The 17338-nt window shown below is 36.4% G+C and overlaps 1 protein-coding gene across 2 annotated transcripts in view; it reads right to left on the bottom strand.

The window, feature by feature from the left end:
- Positions 1–17338, bottom strand: part of grk4 (G protein-coupled receptor kinase 4) — a 38794-nt gene that overhangs the window by 3416 nt on the left and 18040 nt on the right. The window contains exons 8-15 of one of the 2 annotated variants that reach the window (XM_082163431.1): positions 16382–16522; positions 11965–12155; positions 7947–7984; positions 5907–5996; positions 5614–5822; positions 1871–2008; positions 1616–1753; positions 821–952 (exon numbers count right to left, since the gene is read on the bottom strand). In XM_082163431.1, the coding sequence (XP_082019557.1) occupies positions 821–952; positions 1616–1753; positions 1871–2008; positions 5614–5822; positions 5907–5996; positions 7947–7984; positions 11965–12155; positions 16382–16522 (1077 nt within the window). Of the gene's footprint in view, positions 1–771; positions 953–1615; positions 1754–1870; positions 2009–5613; positions 5823–5906; positions 5997–7946; positions 7985–11964; positions 12156–16381; positions 16523–17338 lie in introns of both variants that reach the window. The other variant, XM_082163430.1, reaches the window with a different exon arrangement.

Raw genomic sequence — 17338 nt, forward strand, 5'->3', positions numbered from 1 at the left:
TTGTATAAATTTAGCAACATATTACCCAAATTACCCAAGGATCAATGTGTTAATCTTATAATCAACCTTATTATGTAATTTATCTCCATTATGAATTTTAATTTCAGACCAATTTTGAATCACTTTAGAAATGTCTTGCCATGTAATGAAAAAGTGCAGTTGTAATCACTAGATTGCTTTCAGTTTTCATTAGTTTGTAATTTTAATAACATATCTTACTTTGTATTTTAACTTTTTGTTAAATGTATTTTAGAAGACCACAAATTATTTATATTGTTTTTCTGATATATTTTATTATTGGAGAGCAAATTATTTGTAACCAATGATAGTTTTTTCAACTCAGAGCAAACACTACACAGTTAAAAGTTTGAACTGGATTCAGCTGTTATTTAACCAACTAAACTTTGCTATAAGTGGTAAACCACATAAATTCAAATGTCTAGTCATTTACTTTGAGGTTTGCATTACTCTGGTTAGAGTTAGTCGAAGTAAACACACACAGATAGTCTGGAATTTCATATAGCAGGGCTTAAAGTCAACATGAAATCAATATATATATATATATATATATATATACACACACACAGTACAACATGTAAACCAAAATAAATACATTCAGCCCTGTAGTATGAACATAGAGACAGAAATGAGAAGTTTGGCCCTGCAGAGATGGTTTTACCATTCAAGATCATAAATGTTAAACAAAAATGTTTTAGCAAAAAAACTAAAGATGAAGGTGGGAAAGTCTGTTTGGAAAGAGCCAGAAAATACCTCAAGCCCCACCCCCTCTGACCACAGCGGGCGGCACGCTAGAACTTGCCTCTCGTCGGAATAACCGGTAGAAGAATCCTCGCTTGGGCGGTGGATTTGGCCTGTTTACATCCAGATCAGAACACAGTGCTCCATCCATCTCGAACACATTAATCTCCTTAAAGCATTCCATCTCAATCATCTGAAACATGGACACACACACACACGCGTACTACTGTACACACTTAAAACGTTCCACGCCAGTCCTCTATTTCACATCCTGGCTGTGTTTCCATCTAGGATTTTCAATAATTCAATGATCTATCGTGAATTTCTAGAAGGAAATTTTATTGCTCAGAAGTTACTTTTTTATTGACTTAATGGAGTTGTCTCATTTAACGTTATATCAGATGTTTCGCCGAAATATAAAAAAAAAAAAAACACAATTAACTACATACTGCAAGAGTGTATAAAATTGTTTTAAAAGTTATAAATTATATTTTAAATGACAGCAAAGACATTTAGAATCGTATAAGATTTGTATTTTATATAAATGCTGTTCTTTTGAACTTTCTATTCATCAAAAAATGTATCATGGATTCCACAAAAATATGAAGTAGCTCAACTGTTTTCAACATTGATAACAATAAGAAATGTTTCTTGAGCACCAAATCAGCATTTTAGAAAATACACTGAAGACTGGAGTAATGATGCTGAAAATTCAGTTTTGCCATCACAGGAATAAATTACATTAAATATATTAAAATAGATAATTTAATTTCACCAAGTTATTGTATTTTCGATCAAATAAATGCAACTTTGGTGAGCATAAAAAAAAATATCAACATTGACCAGAGTGCTGTACCTCATTTTGCCATGGGATGGAGACACTTCCTGTTACAAACTTGTGGTAGAAGTCATCATCTGTAGGGTCCAGATTTACACCTTTGACAGTAGAAAACTGCTCTATGTCCAGAACATCCTTGCAGTACACCGCACGTGGCTAAAAAAAAATGAGCAGATATGACAAACATTCACCTGGAAATCCTATATGTTTAGTCTAATAGGTACTCATGAGTCAAGCAGATAAAAACATGAAAACAGCCAATCAATAACTCACATCAGGACAGAACGGTGGGTCTAGCATGTTGGCTTCCAATCGCTTGAAATTGATGTTGCGGAAAATGGGATGCAGTTTGACTTCGGCCGCTCCATTACCTCGACACCCCAACCGCTCCTTTGGATCTTTACATAACAACTGTGGAGCCCAGGAAAAGAGAGGGAAAGTGCTGTCAGAAACAGGAACTGAGTCAGGGAGGGAAAGAAGTAAGGCTGACACAGAAGAGGAGAAATCCCAGTGGAAGTAAAACTGACCTTGAGGGTCACAGTCTTCCATGACACCGTGAGAGAGGACTAAACAACACTCACTCCTCCACTACTACGCATTAACTCTTTTCCATGTAGAAAATCTTACATATTATAGCAAACATTCAAAATTTCATCTTATTTCTGACCAATAAACATGTCTAAGATAAAGAAAAGGACACAAGTTTTTATACACCTATACTTAGTACTCAAAGATCACGATTCTCCTACGATTCTGAACAGACAACTAAAACAAAATAACATGTAATGTACTAGAGGTTCTGGCAAAATTATAATTGCTGTAATCTATTTTAAATGTTTAATGAATCTGAATGAATTATTTAAAATAATTGGTTTGAATGAATGATTTAATGACTCACTCATTAATACTTCACTTGTTTCATTAGGTACTGGATGAATCAGCGTTTTTGAACAAATCTCTTGAATAAATGATTCAATGACAAATACATTTTTAACGGTCACTTGTCGCCACCTACTGAAATAATGATGTAATCGATACAATCGTTATTTGAAGAGCCATCTTACTTTAAAAAGGTGATTTGCTCTATTTTGACCGCTACCGTAGACATCAGTGTTTATATCCAAACCGAACTATAAACTTTTATCCCAGTTCTTTTGAGATAATATGAGTATTCGTAGCACAGAAATAGCGATACTATGTGGCTGAAAAGACTGTTTGTGAAGCGGTTTCATACATGACATCTGCTCTCTCTGGATCAGCGGCAGCGCCGACGCAGATCTGAATGTTCTGGTATGATTTTGTCAAAGGTTTAATAGACACAGGCTAACCGTTGTCATTTAGGAGCGAGATCGCGTGGGAGTTTGAATCGAGATCGTGATCTTTTAATGATTAATTGTGCAGCTCTAGTACTCATAGCGTTTTTGATAAAAGTTGAAATTTAATGACTCCAAAATGTAATGTGGTGCAGTGTTGTTTTTGTTAACTAAACTCGTTAATAATTTTTTTTTTTGAAATAGAATAAAATAAAAAAAATTAGATGGAAAAAAAAATCTAACTTGGCAATTAACTGAAATCAAATAAGTTGAAGTACGGTACTAAAATGATTAAACCTGAAATAAAAATAAATGAAAGCTAAATAGATATATCAAAAATTTAAAAAGGCAAAACAACCTAAATTAAAATAAAAACGGAAATATAAAAATTAAAACCAATTCATAATAAATACTATAATAGTATATAAATAATACTAAAATTACACTGATGTGGTGTAGTCAAGCAAAATAACATTTCCCTTGCACCATGAGTACACTTCTAAATCATTATTTTCAGAAGAGATGCATTTGTGCATTGCATTTTTATGTATATTTCTATAAACAGGGTTCCCACTCTAAACCAAATGTCAAATTCCCTGACTTTTCCCTGACTTTCACTGACTAAAAAGATGAATTTCCATGACCTATAATGAACGGCAAAACAGGCCGCTGTTTTGCGGAGCACCGAACAGACAAAAAACAGCCACAGACAGTGTTTTAAATCCAACCAATTTGAGCCGTGGATACATTAATATTTGAATTTGAATGACTACACTGTATGCAACCAACCGACTGGATGTGAAGTATTAAGATCAAAGCTATGAGTGTAAAGTTTGAAAAACTGATGTTTTCATTAAAATGTTACAAACACTAGGCTATTTCTGTAAAATGGTTATGATGATTATTTACACTACCAGTCAAAAGTTTTGGACAGTAAGATTTTTTTATGTTTTTTAAAGAAGACACTCCCCAAACCTGCATTTATTTGATCCAAGTACAGCAAAAACAGTACAATTTTGAAATATTTTTACTATTTAAAATAACTCTTCTGTTTGAATATACAGTAGTCAACATTTGAAGTGGATCAAAAAAGTGCATCAAAGTTGTCCTAAGAGAAGAACTCTTAAAAATCATACTGTCCGAAAACTTTTGACTGGTAGTGTAGGTCTGAAATAATTATTTGATAAATATTAATTATTTAAGTCCTGGAAAACCCATAATATTTGTCCTTCAAAAGTAATGTTGGTAGTTTATCTAATGTGCATATATTGATTTATTAATTCTACCATGGTAAATTAATGAAGGTAAGGGCTGCGAATGATCAATTTTAAAATTATGTGCTACTGCCACTAGGGGGCGAAATGCGACAGTCGTATCCTAATGCCATGTGCAGTGAAAAGGCTGCTTACTGTGACCCTTTTATAATTATTATAATTATTTTTTAGCTCACCTTGTCCTAACCTGACGTGACAAAGCTACAAGACGACAAAATCAATCATAAATCACAGCCAATCATAACCGCGCGTGGGCTCTGTTCGTAGCTAAACACGAAAACCAAACAGAATTAAACAAAATTAAACTGTCTGTACGTTCACACCGCCGCCGACTTGAGCTGCAAATAAGCTCTGGCCGCCCTGTCAAGGACGCTTGTCAAAAAGTACGGGGAAGCTTGTTGACGCTTGTTGACGCTCTGAAGTCTGTCACACCATGAAATGTTATAATGACAGCATTTTTATAACCGTTTTGGTCACATTTGGTCGGGGGAAAAAAATAATTAGCTATTATTATTATTATTATTAATAGTGAGTGCGCGCGCGCGCGGCCGGGGCTCGTTCTTATATATTATGCCCTGTCAAGCGCGCCCTGTTAAACTGACAGGACTTAAAAACACATGCAAATGATAAACTTTCACTCTATGGTTAAACTGCAATTAATCCGATAATGATAAGAAACCCAGCAACGGCGATGATCAGCTTCTCCTCCATTTTCTCGGAACTAATGTTTTTGGTAGGAACGAAAGTTTACATCGTATGTTTCTCCGGAATCAGCCAGCGCGAAGGACGTCTATATTTCTGATTGGTTTCTGGCGTTTTGCCGCTGCTTGCCGCTGAACCGCGTCATAGCTCATTACCATAAAGTTGAGCTACTTTCAACTTTCTGATTGACGCTCAAAACGCCCAAAACGCGACGCCGATGGATTTGACGCTCCTTGCAGCTGAGAGAAGCCAGCTTCCATTGAAAATGAATGACTTCCGGTAACTTTGGAAGCTCAAGTCGGCGGCGGTGTGAACGTACAGTAAGCACAACAATACAGAAAGATGTGTGAAACAGCGCGATAAAAAAATCGGTATAGAAAATTACGTTTTGATAAATAGAAACTAAAATTTAAAGCAACAAACTAAATTCCCTGATATTCCATGACTTGGACAAAAAATATATAAAATTCCCTGACTTTCAATGTCTGGAATAGACCTTTTTAAATTCCATGACATTCCAGAAATTCCATGACCCGTGGGAACCCTGTATAAACTAATACAATCGTAAAAAATATGATCATGTCATTGACCCCAATACCAATTTATGTTGACAATGGTTTAGTTGACACGCTCCCAACTTACTGTGGCTTTGTTCATTTGTTCCCATCTCATGACTATGATCATTCGCAACAGCACCAAAAAAACCTAAAGAGCATTAAGTGTTCACCTGTCGGCAAATGTCTTTAGCTTCTTCAGCGAACTTTTCAGTGTATTCTTCCTGGTCCTCACATACACGACGGTCCACCTCCTCTCTCTTCACTCGCTCTTTGCGGCGACGGAAAGGAGACTGACCCTGAATCATTTCGTATATTAGGCATCCCAAACCCCACCAATCGGGACAGAAGGTGTAGCTCTCATTCTGAATGACCTCTGGTGCTAAAAACACATACGGAGAAGAATGAGGTCAAACACTCTATGACAAGTACTGCTGAAGAGATCCGGAATGCGTTTGGCTCTTACCCATGTATCCCACCGTGCCAACACGCCCTCGTATCGTCTCACCCTCTGGAATTTGGACGGCCAGTCCCAGATCAGAAATACGGATGTGCCCTGAAGAACAGCATCTCGTTAAAGATTACCTATTATACTTTTTTACATTTTCAACTTTCTTTAGTGTGTAATGTTGCTCAAAGGTCTGCAATGCACAAAGTCCACTCCAAATGGAGTTTGTGAAAGGGCTTTATAGGTCCTGCAGTTTTTTCATTCCTATCATGCCCAAACATGACATGCTTCAAAACGGCTACAGGTAAAAACAATGTTCTGCTTAGAGGTAAAAACTCTAATTAAAGAAGCTTAACAAGAAAAACTAGATTTTAAAATTTTCTGAACAAAATGCGAGTAGTGTTTGTTTGTGCAAAATGCATCACCACAATGCAAGAGTGTTATGGGAGAATGACAAGACATGGCTATGTGGTTGCTAGGGCGTTCTGGGTGGCAAATGTTTAAAGAGACTACCCTCAAGGGAAGATATGCATAAATAATATAAACAGGAGAAAAAAACATAACAAAAACAGACCTTAAAGGGGTCCTATTATGGCCTTTTACCAAGTCTTGATTTAGTTTTTGAGGTGTACTAGAATATGATTTCATGCTTGATCGTTCAAAACAACACATTATTTTTCACATATTTTACATTATTACAGCACCTCTATCTCCAGTCTGGCTCGAAAACTCGAGATGTAATGTCCCGCCCCTCCATAACGGCAAGTTCTTCTCTAGTGTAAATATTAATGATGGCGACAATTTCAAACCAATTCAAGCCAGATTCAGACCCTGACAATGTTAACGAACAGGAGGACTGTGCAGAACGGATTTCATGTCCAGATTTTGCAAGCACAGATTTTACAGGACGTTTCAGAGTGGTATGTTTTTTGTAATTTTCTTATACATTATAGATACGATGTTATCCACTATTGAATTGTGATATTCGTCGGAAAACTAAGGTAAAACAAACAGCAATCGATCACAAAACCATGGTTAATTTTCCTAAGGATCGGTCAACGTCTTACAAAAGCGAGAGATTACAGAAGCAACAAAAAACAAACTGTTCTCAATCAAATGTGCCGCACACAGATAAACGTTTGGATTTTAAAGTTCAGGAACAGTGTTTAAAATAAATTTTAACCAACCTAAGTTCGTCAGCTTCAGGAAGGTCAAACAAATACATTTTGAAAATGTGGTGGAAAAAACTAGAATGGCTAACGTCAGACCTCGTCTCATTGAGACGTGGTCTGGGAACCACATGTTCATTTTCTCGTATTTGAGGCGTGGTTTACGAATGCCCAGAGTTTATTGGGTGCTATGAATGTCTATCAAATGTGCCTGTACGTAGCTCATAGCCAATCGTTTCAATTATACCAGATGACGTATGTAGAGCGACAGAAATCTGACGAGGAAGAAGACGATGGGTCAGAGATTTATGTGTACATGATGGCGTTCAGCGACTATTGCCGTTTGTGCAAGACAAACATGAGGGTAGAAGGTATATATGGACATTCTACAGACATGTTTTTATCGAAAAAAAACAGTTTTTATCCGAGAGGTTAGCGTTATTAGGGGTGACAGTCGCATAGACGTCGTCATCATCTTGCTGTACCTCCCCGTTCTGTGATTGGTCCCCTCGCTGAGGCGAAAATCTGGTCCATGGAATCCAGGTTGCCTAGCAGCATGGGGAAACTCAAGCTAGGAAAAAACTGTGTCTCTTTGACATAGCAACAGCACAGTCTTCTCTAACGCAGGCCTCGTCCCCTTTTTTGCGTTTTCCATGGGCGTTTATTATTTAAATGAGGAACATTGTGACTTCATAAGATCTGGAAAAATAGTGTTGTAGCCATTCGTTGTACTTCTTGGAAAGTAGATTCTGTTAAACTTTGAGCTTTGTAACCTTGCAGATCTTTTTAATGCTCAAACAGCAACATTACATACTAACTAAAGTTGAAAAAGTGGAAAAGTATAATAGGACCCCTTTAATATGTAGTGGTAAAAATTAAAATGGCTTACCACGGTCGTCTAGGAGAATATTCTCAGGTTTCAAGTCTCTGCAAAAATAGAGAAAATAAATAATTTTAGAGAGCAGAATTCTAATAACTATACAAAACAAAAGTTTGGGGTCAGTAAGATATTATTGAAACAAGTCTCTTATGCTCACCAAGACTGTATTTATTTAATAGAAAATATAGTAATATATGATATCATTATTATTACAATAAAAAAAAGGTTTTCAATTGTAATATATTTTTTAAAATGTAATTTATTCCTGTGATGGCAAAGCTGAATTTTCAGCATTATTACTCCAGTCTTTAGCCAGGAAAACCAGGACAACATATCACAGCCTCTGGTAACACCAGAGCAACTGCCCCTCTCACCAGACATGTTGTTCCTCTCTCCAGCTTCCCTGCTTCTGAGCTTCTCCGAGAAATTGGAGGAAATGGTGTATGCTGGAACTAAACTATCTCACTCTTTTGCTGCAAGCCCCCAGATATCAACCAAAAAGGGGCGACCACCAAAGCCTGCGGGCCCAGCTCGCCCTCCCCCTCCTCCTGTGAGAGCTCTTCGGCCTCTGCCACAACACCAGGGCCCACACTCTCCTCCATCTGCTCTAGGTGAAGCAAAAACAACTGATACCAGCTCTCAGTGATATGTGTCGGGTCCCCGCTATGATAACAGTAACTTTCTCAAATGTTTACAGAACAAGCGGGAACCCAGTGTTCCTACATCTTTCTGTTTCTGTTCTACTACATGATAGAAAGTCTAAGGTCTTCTCAAGCCGTACGGCAAACCTATCTAATCTGCTGCCTGTTACATATCTAAATGACTTAATAACCACAAACAACCTAGATTTTATGTTTCTAAATTAAACTTGGCTAGAAGACAGCTGCAGTGCAACAGTCCTCAATGAAACAGCCCCTCCTAACTTTACTTTTATGAGTGTCTGCAGAGCGGGTAGGAGAGGTGGGGGTGTAGCTGCTCTATTTAAAGATGTCTATCAATGTAAGCAAGTATCATTTGGGAACTACCCGTCTTTCGAATATCTGGGCATTGTGTTAAAAGGTGCTCCACGCACTTTACTTATCATTATTTACAGGCCTCCAAAATACTCTCCAGCCTTTGCTGAGGACTTAACAGAACTGGTATCAACAATTTCCTCAGTTTAACTGTTTTGCTATTGCTGGGCATTTTAATATTCACATAGATAATGCAGAAACCAATATGGCAAAAGAAATCATAACTTTTTTCAATTCTTTTGTTCTGACTCAGCATGTACACGGACCCACACACAATCGTGGGCACACTCTAGATTTACTTATCAGTAAGGGTCTAAACATTTCATCGATTGTTATTAAGGACGTAGGTAGCACTGTCTGATCCTTTCTGTATTTTCTTTGATATATTGATCTCTCCTGCCACTGAAGCTAGATCTGTGTCTGTCAAGAAGAGATGCTTAAATGAGAACACTAGTGTGCTATTTATGAAGGCCATATCTTTAACACCAGGCATATCTGCGGACTCTGTTGATTTTCTCCTTGAGTCCTTTAACTCAAAAGTACAGAGTGTAATTGATGATATTGCTCCTGTGAAAGTCAGGAAGAAGAGTGGCAGACAAAAAGCACCTTGGAGAAACTCAACAGCAGTGCAAAATATGAAAAGACAATGCAGAAAAGCTGAGCGCATGTGGCGGAAGACAAAACTTGTAGTCCATTATAACATCCATAAAGACAGCCTTCATGCTTTCAATGTGGAACTAGGCAAAGCTAGACAGACTTTATTCTCAAATATCATAAACAGAAACAGAAATAACACACGCATTCTTTTTGCTACTGTAGAGAGACTAACAAACCCCCCAAGCCAGATTCCCAGTGAAATGCTCTCAGACAGCAAATGCAATGAGTTTGCTTACTCTGAGAAAATGAATAATATCAGTAAAGCGATCAGTATATCCTTGTGTGGCATTGAGGTCAGACAGATCAGACCACATCCTCAGAAAGTTACTATGTCTGATTTCGAAGAAATTAATGCTAAAATTTTGGAAGAAACAGTACGGCACCTTAAAACATCAACCTGCACCCTTGACACACTCCCCACCTCTTTTTTCAAAAGTGTGTTAAACTGTTAAGAAGCAGATCTCCTAGAAGTGGTAAACTCCTCACTTCTCTCATTAACTTTTCCAAAGTCCCTTAAAACTGCAGTTGTCAAGCCCCTCCTGAAAAAGAGCAATCTGGATAGAAACATATTGAGCAATTACAGACCGATCTCAAATCTTCCTTTCATAGGCAAGATCATTGAAAAAGTTGTCTTCAATCAGCTGAACAACTTCCTAATCTCAAATGGATACTTTGAAAAAATGTCAATCTGGTTTCCGACCGCACCACAGCACAGAGACAGCGCTCATAAAGATAATAAACGATATTCGGCTAAATAATGATACAGGCAAAACATCAATTCTGGTACAACTCGATCTCAGTGCTGCATTTGACACTGTCGATCACAACATACTTCTTGACAGGCTGGAAAACTGGGTCTGGCTTTCTGGGATAGTCCTAAAATGGTTCAGGTCATACTTAGGAGGGAGAGGTTATTATGTGAGTATAGGTGACCATAAGTCTGAGTGGACATCCATGACATGCGGAGTCCCTCAAGGCTCAATTCTTGCGCCACTCTTGTTCAACCTGTACATGCACCCACTGAGCCAAATAATGAAAAAGAACCACATTGCTTACCAAAGCTATGCAGACGACACACAGATCTACTTAGCCTTATCGTCTAACGACTACAGCCCCATTGACTCCCTGTCAAGTGAGGAATCTCGGTGTGATTCTGGAGTCAGACCTTAGCATGCTATCATCTCAAAAATATTGCAAGAATTAGATGCTTTGTTTCCAGACAAGACTTAGAAAAACTTGTTCATGCTTTCATCACCAGCAGGGTGGATTATTGTAATGGACTCCTCACTGGCCGTCCCAAAAAGACCATAAGTCAATTGCAGCTCATACAGAACGCTGCTGCCAGGATTCTGAGCAGAACCAGAAAATATGAACATATCACACCTATCCTCAGGTCCTTGCACTGGCTTCCAGTTGCATTTAGAATTGATTTTAAAGTATTATTACTGGTAAATAAATCACTCAATGGCCCAGGACCTCAATACATTGCATTATATTATGTTCACTAAATATAAACCTAACAGAACATACCATACAGTTTAGACCTAACAGTTCAGTTTAGAATCAAAAGGAGGAATACAGTGCAATCAGTCGGACATACAGTGGATACAGTAAAAGAATAAAAAGAGTAATAAGATTATACATTAATAAACTTCTCATCTGGCAAAACACCGGTGTATCACATTTTGCACACCTGCTTGTTTTACTCTGAGATTTTCCCATGTGGATTGTACTGTGTCTGTGGTGTTCTTTCGATGCACCCAAAAAATCTATTGGACGTCTCTAATAGACCAGATTTTTCCCTAAAATCGGACAGGAGGAGCTCTAGGACCGACTCACGGGGTAACCTCGGGTTCACTGCCTCTTCAGTCCGCACCCCAAAAAACCTGGCTTGTGTTCGGAAGCTCTAGGAATGGAATCAATCACGTCAAACTCACTACTCCACCACAGACCCGATAATAATCCTGCTCTATTTCTAGCACTGACCAGGTAATTCCACACGAACTGTCTCCTCAATCTGCCTGCTTTTAATAAAAGGCGTAAAAAAAAAATTTGTTTAAATATTTTGCATAGAAAATGGTGCCTGCGAAAATTGACGGAAAGTAAAGCCTTACATGAATTTTGTTTTAAATATTCACAATTTAAATATATTCAAATCTCACAGCCTAACATTGCTATGCCTGACCATTCAAAATTTGCTATATCTATCATGCAAAACACAAGGAAAAAAGTCCAAAAAAGTTATCACTAGACAGAATCTGTGGACTTTATCACGTATATGCTGGAATTTTTTTGGGAAAATCTGCAAAACGGATGTAAATATGTTAGAATGTGAGCGTTGAGAAAACTAAACACACCTGTAGACGATCCTCTCTCGATGCAGGTCCTCTAAGCCACAGCAGATCTCTGCTGCATAAAAGATGGCACGCTGTTCATCAAAACCAGAGTTTCCCATGTTATAGATATGAAACTTCAAGTCACCGCCATTCATTATAGTCAACACTAAACACAGAGCGTCCTTAGTCTCATATGCATATGCCAAACAAACCTAGGGGAAATAAAAGAGAGAAAAATAGGTGCATTGTTATCTATTCATAAAGAAAGGATACATGAAACTTTGAGGTGCATGTGAAACAGACAAATGTAGTTCATGAGAATGTTTTTCAAGCACTTTCACATGAATCATCTGGGTGACTGGCACCTGTAATACTGCACATTTCAAAACTCCACAAGGTTATGCCAGTATAAACTATAAATTGACACTCAGGAAATATAATACAGTATACACTTAAACCATTAAAGGATCTATTCTTGATTATTGCTTTTTATCTTTAGTTTTTTTTTTATACTAGTATAGAGATTAATAGAGACATTTCAATGGTCAGAGAATCAAAGGAAAACTAGATTTTTATATTTTCTGAAGAAAAAAAGACGTATGCCCATATAAAGTTGCTATGCAGTTGCTAGGGTGTTTTGTGAAGTCATTAGGACATTAGTATGTGACTTTATATGTGATTTCAGATTGTTTTTAAATAAGTCTTATGCTCACCAAAGCTTCATTTTTTTTTTTTTATCACAAAATGCATTAAAAACTGTAATATTGTGATATAATCAGCATATTAGATGTAGGATTAAGGGTTTCAAAAAATCCCAAGTTGCAGTAATAATGGTGATGTTTGACTTAGCAAGCCTGTCTAGAAGGGCTACATCTATTGTAGTGAATTATCATTTTACACCAGCACGTCCTCTGTGATCTGTTGAGTGACGTGTGAGGAAAACCACTGCAGAAGTTGAAAACCGCTGTTTTAAGGAGGGGTTCTCATATCTCAGCGGTTACACCCAACATTGTGGGTGGTTAGGTTTCAAAAGTAGTCAGATGCGGGAATGGGCTGTGAATTAAGAGCAACAAGCTGATGTTACTGTGAAAACGTGCTGCTCAACGAGACCACAAGGATAATCAAATGACCCTTTACATCATTACATGAAACATAACCCCAATGGGAGCATATCTGAATGGTTAATAACTATATTGTAAAGCAATCTGCTCATTTATCATGTAAATAGCTGATTTTAAATCTGAAATAAATAAATGGCTCCTCAAAAACTCCAATAACATCAAAAATACATCTCTTTGTCTATTACACTAGCATTTTTTACAGATGGTAATACCATAGGATCCGTTGTACATTGGTTTTACCAACTACTTTGGACTACCATGTAAATACTGTACCATGTATATCAACACCATGACACTACCATAACTGTACAATGGTACTGCCACACACTATATAAATATTAAAGTATCGGCAACCTGTGAGAAGTGCAAGAAAAAGTGAAAGTACGCTAAATAACAAAATACAGAAGTGCCGGTACTGGCCCACTTCGAGCACTGAATATACAGTATATATATATGATGCATATATAAATTATGCAATAAATTGACCAGAAGTGAAAATTAAGACATTGTATTATGTTACAACATAATACAAAATTGTTTATCATTAGTTCATGTTAATTAATGTAGTTAACTAATGTAAACAAATTAAACCTTGCTGTAAAGTTTTTAACCTTATTGTAAATTAAACCTTATTGTAAAGTTTTACCCATTTATATATAATTTTCATAAAAATATTGACTGATTTTACTGTATTTTTGATCAAATATATACCCAAAAAATTCTAAACACTATATAAAATAACTACATGAATATTGATCTATATATTATTCATTTATCAGTAGTCTGACTGCTTAAAGTGTACCGATTAATAGCAGTGTGACGCAGTCAGAGAAACAGTGAATAGAATAAAAGCTGTTTCCCATCACACACAGCTCATGTTAGTCACGGCATTATGTCACTTTATACTTTTGGAGTTTACTTGTCGTCCCCAACTTTTAAACATGAGTCTGTTTATACATACTGAATTAACTCTGGGGCTGGAGAGAGAGAGAGAGAGAGAGAGAGAGAGAGAGAGAGAGAGAGAGAGAGATGGAGAGAGAGAGAGAGAGAGAGAGAGAGAGAGAGAGAGAGAGAGAGAAAGAGAGAGAGAGTGAGAGTGAGAGTGTATGTGTGGGTTTAGGGTTTAGAGCACTTGACTCTGCTCTCTAAAGCTGCTGTTTGGTCAGCATTGCTAGGCAACAGAGATGTTCTCATTTGTGAAGTAGTTCATGAGGAGCAATCGTGCCTGCCTGTAGCATGAATGCGCACAAAGACTCACACACACGCATGCACACTCTTGCACACACATCCACACACATATACAATCTTTCTTTTAAATTTAGATGTACTTTACATACCTAAAAGACACTTGCACTAGCTGCAATACTAAGCACAACTCACCTGTATGTGTATGTGGCCGTGTGTGTGTGTGTGTGTGTGTTAGTGTGTGGGTGGGTGGACAGAGGCTCAGGTGCTCTACAGCTGTAGTGGAATGAATCAGAGGCCGACATTACACTGCAGGCACTGTGCTTTGTCTGTACACATGTTCGGCTGGCTGTTCTCTTTTCAATATCGTTTTTGAGGTGCTAGAATGGCAAATTTTTTGAGGTCCTAGAATGTTTACTGCGTGACCAAATTCAAAAAGATAATGTAAAAAGGCTTCAAGTTATTTAAAGGAATGGTTCAGCTAAAACGGCAAATTTACTTGCCTTTATGTCATTCTAAACTCAAATCATTTTCATCTGTGGAACAAAAAAGAAGAATTTTTGCAGAATGTTATGGCCGCTTTCCAGTGAAAGTGAATGTAGACTTGGGGCTATCAAGCTTCAATAATGACCAAAATAAGTATCATAAAAGTGGTCTGTAAGACCTGTGCACAATATAATAAGTCCTCTGAATACAATATCTTTGTGTAAAGAATAGACCAAAACATGAATCATTGTTAATCGAAAATCTTTGTTTGCATACAATCAAGTTGAATGACATTTGATGTCACTGGCATTAAATCTGGTGTAAAATATCTTGAGGTGCATATTTGAATGTGCACGAGAACACTTATTGTATGGACCACTATTTTTAGTGCATTTTGTGTCATTTTTTACAAATCAAGTCATTTAAAAAAAAAAAAAAAAAAAAAAAAAAATTGTTTACTAACATCTCCCTGTGTTTTCCATGGCAGTGTTGTTATTGTTAACTAACACTATTTAAAATAATTTTCAGTAATTAAAATAAAGCTAAATTAAAGTAAAATAGAAATATTTAAAAACCTGAAATAAGTTTCAGTATGAAAATAGTTAAAACTAAAATTAAAATAAATTAAAGCTACATAGAAATATTAAAAAAACAATTAAAAATGAGTGAAGTACATAACAAAATTACTAAAACTAAAATGCATTAAAGTCAGCATTAAACAGATGTTGCGATAGTCTTTTCTTTCGCTATTTTGATCTATATCTGAGTGATTTTGTCCATACAATTGGATTACGAGGACACACGATTTTTCTTTTTTTTAAATGATGTGTGTAAATTAATAATTTATAATAAACTGCAATATTACATAAAAAATAAGAATTTTCCAGTTTGATGTCATGGTGACTTTATAATGAAAACTGAACAAATAAAAATAAAATCTTTGTTAAATAATGTTTTCAAAATTAATTAAATATTATAATAGTACATAAATAATGAAAGAAAAAAAATCATACAAAAACAAAAATAGTTAATTCAATCCTACTTAAGTACATGGTCTTGTACTGTCTTCCTTTTTCACAATTTTAAATGCTATTTTATTTTGAATCAAAAGTCATAATATTAAAATAATCTTGGAGCGGACTGGTTTGGTTCAAAACGTAGACATCTTTATTTAAGACATTGTTAATGAAGAAATTGAACTGCTTTGTGAAATATGCTTAGTTTTAATATCTGTTTACCATGAAAATAGCTTAAATTCTTCTTTTTACACAGCAAATATTAAAATAATTTTTATGGCTGATATTTGGGACCACAGCCAAATAGCTGTTTTAAACCATCTCTCTGTGATTTAGCAAGTCAGGAGGTAAATGATTCAATTCAGAGCAATTGGTTGTGAACTTCTACACTGGGCAAGATTTAGCTCAACTACCCATGATAAATACAAATGAAATCGAGATTTGCCATTAAGCTGGAAAATAAGGCAGATTTTCCCTAAAACTCTGTTGAGAAGCTCACGGAAACTGAATCACAGAGAGAGTGAGTCAAACGTTTATTGCACAAACAATACAGACAAGACCAGCATGCAACTGAGACGTCAGGTTAAGAGAAAAGTAAAAAATGAGGAATAAAAAGAAAGTAGTACTTACTACAAAACTACTGTTAACTTTTTCTAAAATGCGTTTTTCATTTAATGCCATTGCTTCACCTTTTCTTTTCTTCACCCGTTTCTTCTCCAGCTTTTTACAGGCGTACATCTTACCAGTGGCACGAACCTGGCAGGCACAAACCTGGTTGAAAGGATGAAGAGAGCGAAATGGCACAGAAAAATTGATTTATTATTTTTAATCACCTTTTGCAGTTCACTTAAATCTGCACACATTCTTATTATTTTTAGTGATGCACCGAAATAAAAATTCTGGGCCCAAACCGAAACCAAAAATTCTGTATGCACTTGGCCAAAAAACGAAACAGAAATTTATTTTTAATTATATTAGACTTTTTAATGAAATTGAATCATTTTTAATGATACTGAACCTAACAAAATATAAGCAAATAAAATAAAATAACCCCACTTTTATTGAAAGTAATACTTCGACTTCGATACAGACTGGGGTCTGGGGCAAGCGTGAACGACGCTCGGGACAGTAGGCGGACATGTCACTTGCCCAATCGGGCCAGTGCTGCATCATCATGAAAGTTTATCATTTGCATGTGTTTATAAGTCTTGCCAATTTAAATATTCAAGTGCAAGAAGACAGGAAAAATAACTAAATTTGGTACTCGCACAATGTGTGTGACATGCTGTCTTGACGCAGCTTTCGGAAGTGTGCACACGCAGACAGTGCGCCGATACTGAATTGAGTTCTCTTTCTCGTCTTCTTGCGCTTGAACGGACAAATTATACACAACATTTTGTCAAAAAAGCCGTCTTGGTGAGTATCCTCGTAAATATGTCTCGAGTGGTTGTAAACAGTTGAGAAAAAAACGCACGTGTAACACTATATTGGATCCGGGTATTAGGTCTTAAAGTGACAGCAGCCTAATATTCCTTCTGCTTTCTGTTTTTTTATGTTAATCAAATAACAAAAGGCAAAGAAAAAAAT

The sequence above is a fragment of the Leuciscus leuciscus genome (assembly GCF_965113295.1).
Source record: "Leuciscus leuciscus genome assembly, chromosome: 3".
NCBI lineage: Eukaryota > Metazoa > Chordata > Actinopteri > Cypriniformes > Leuciscidae > Leuciscus > Leuciscus leuciscus.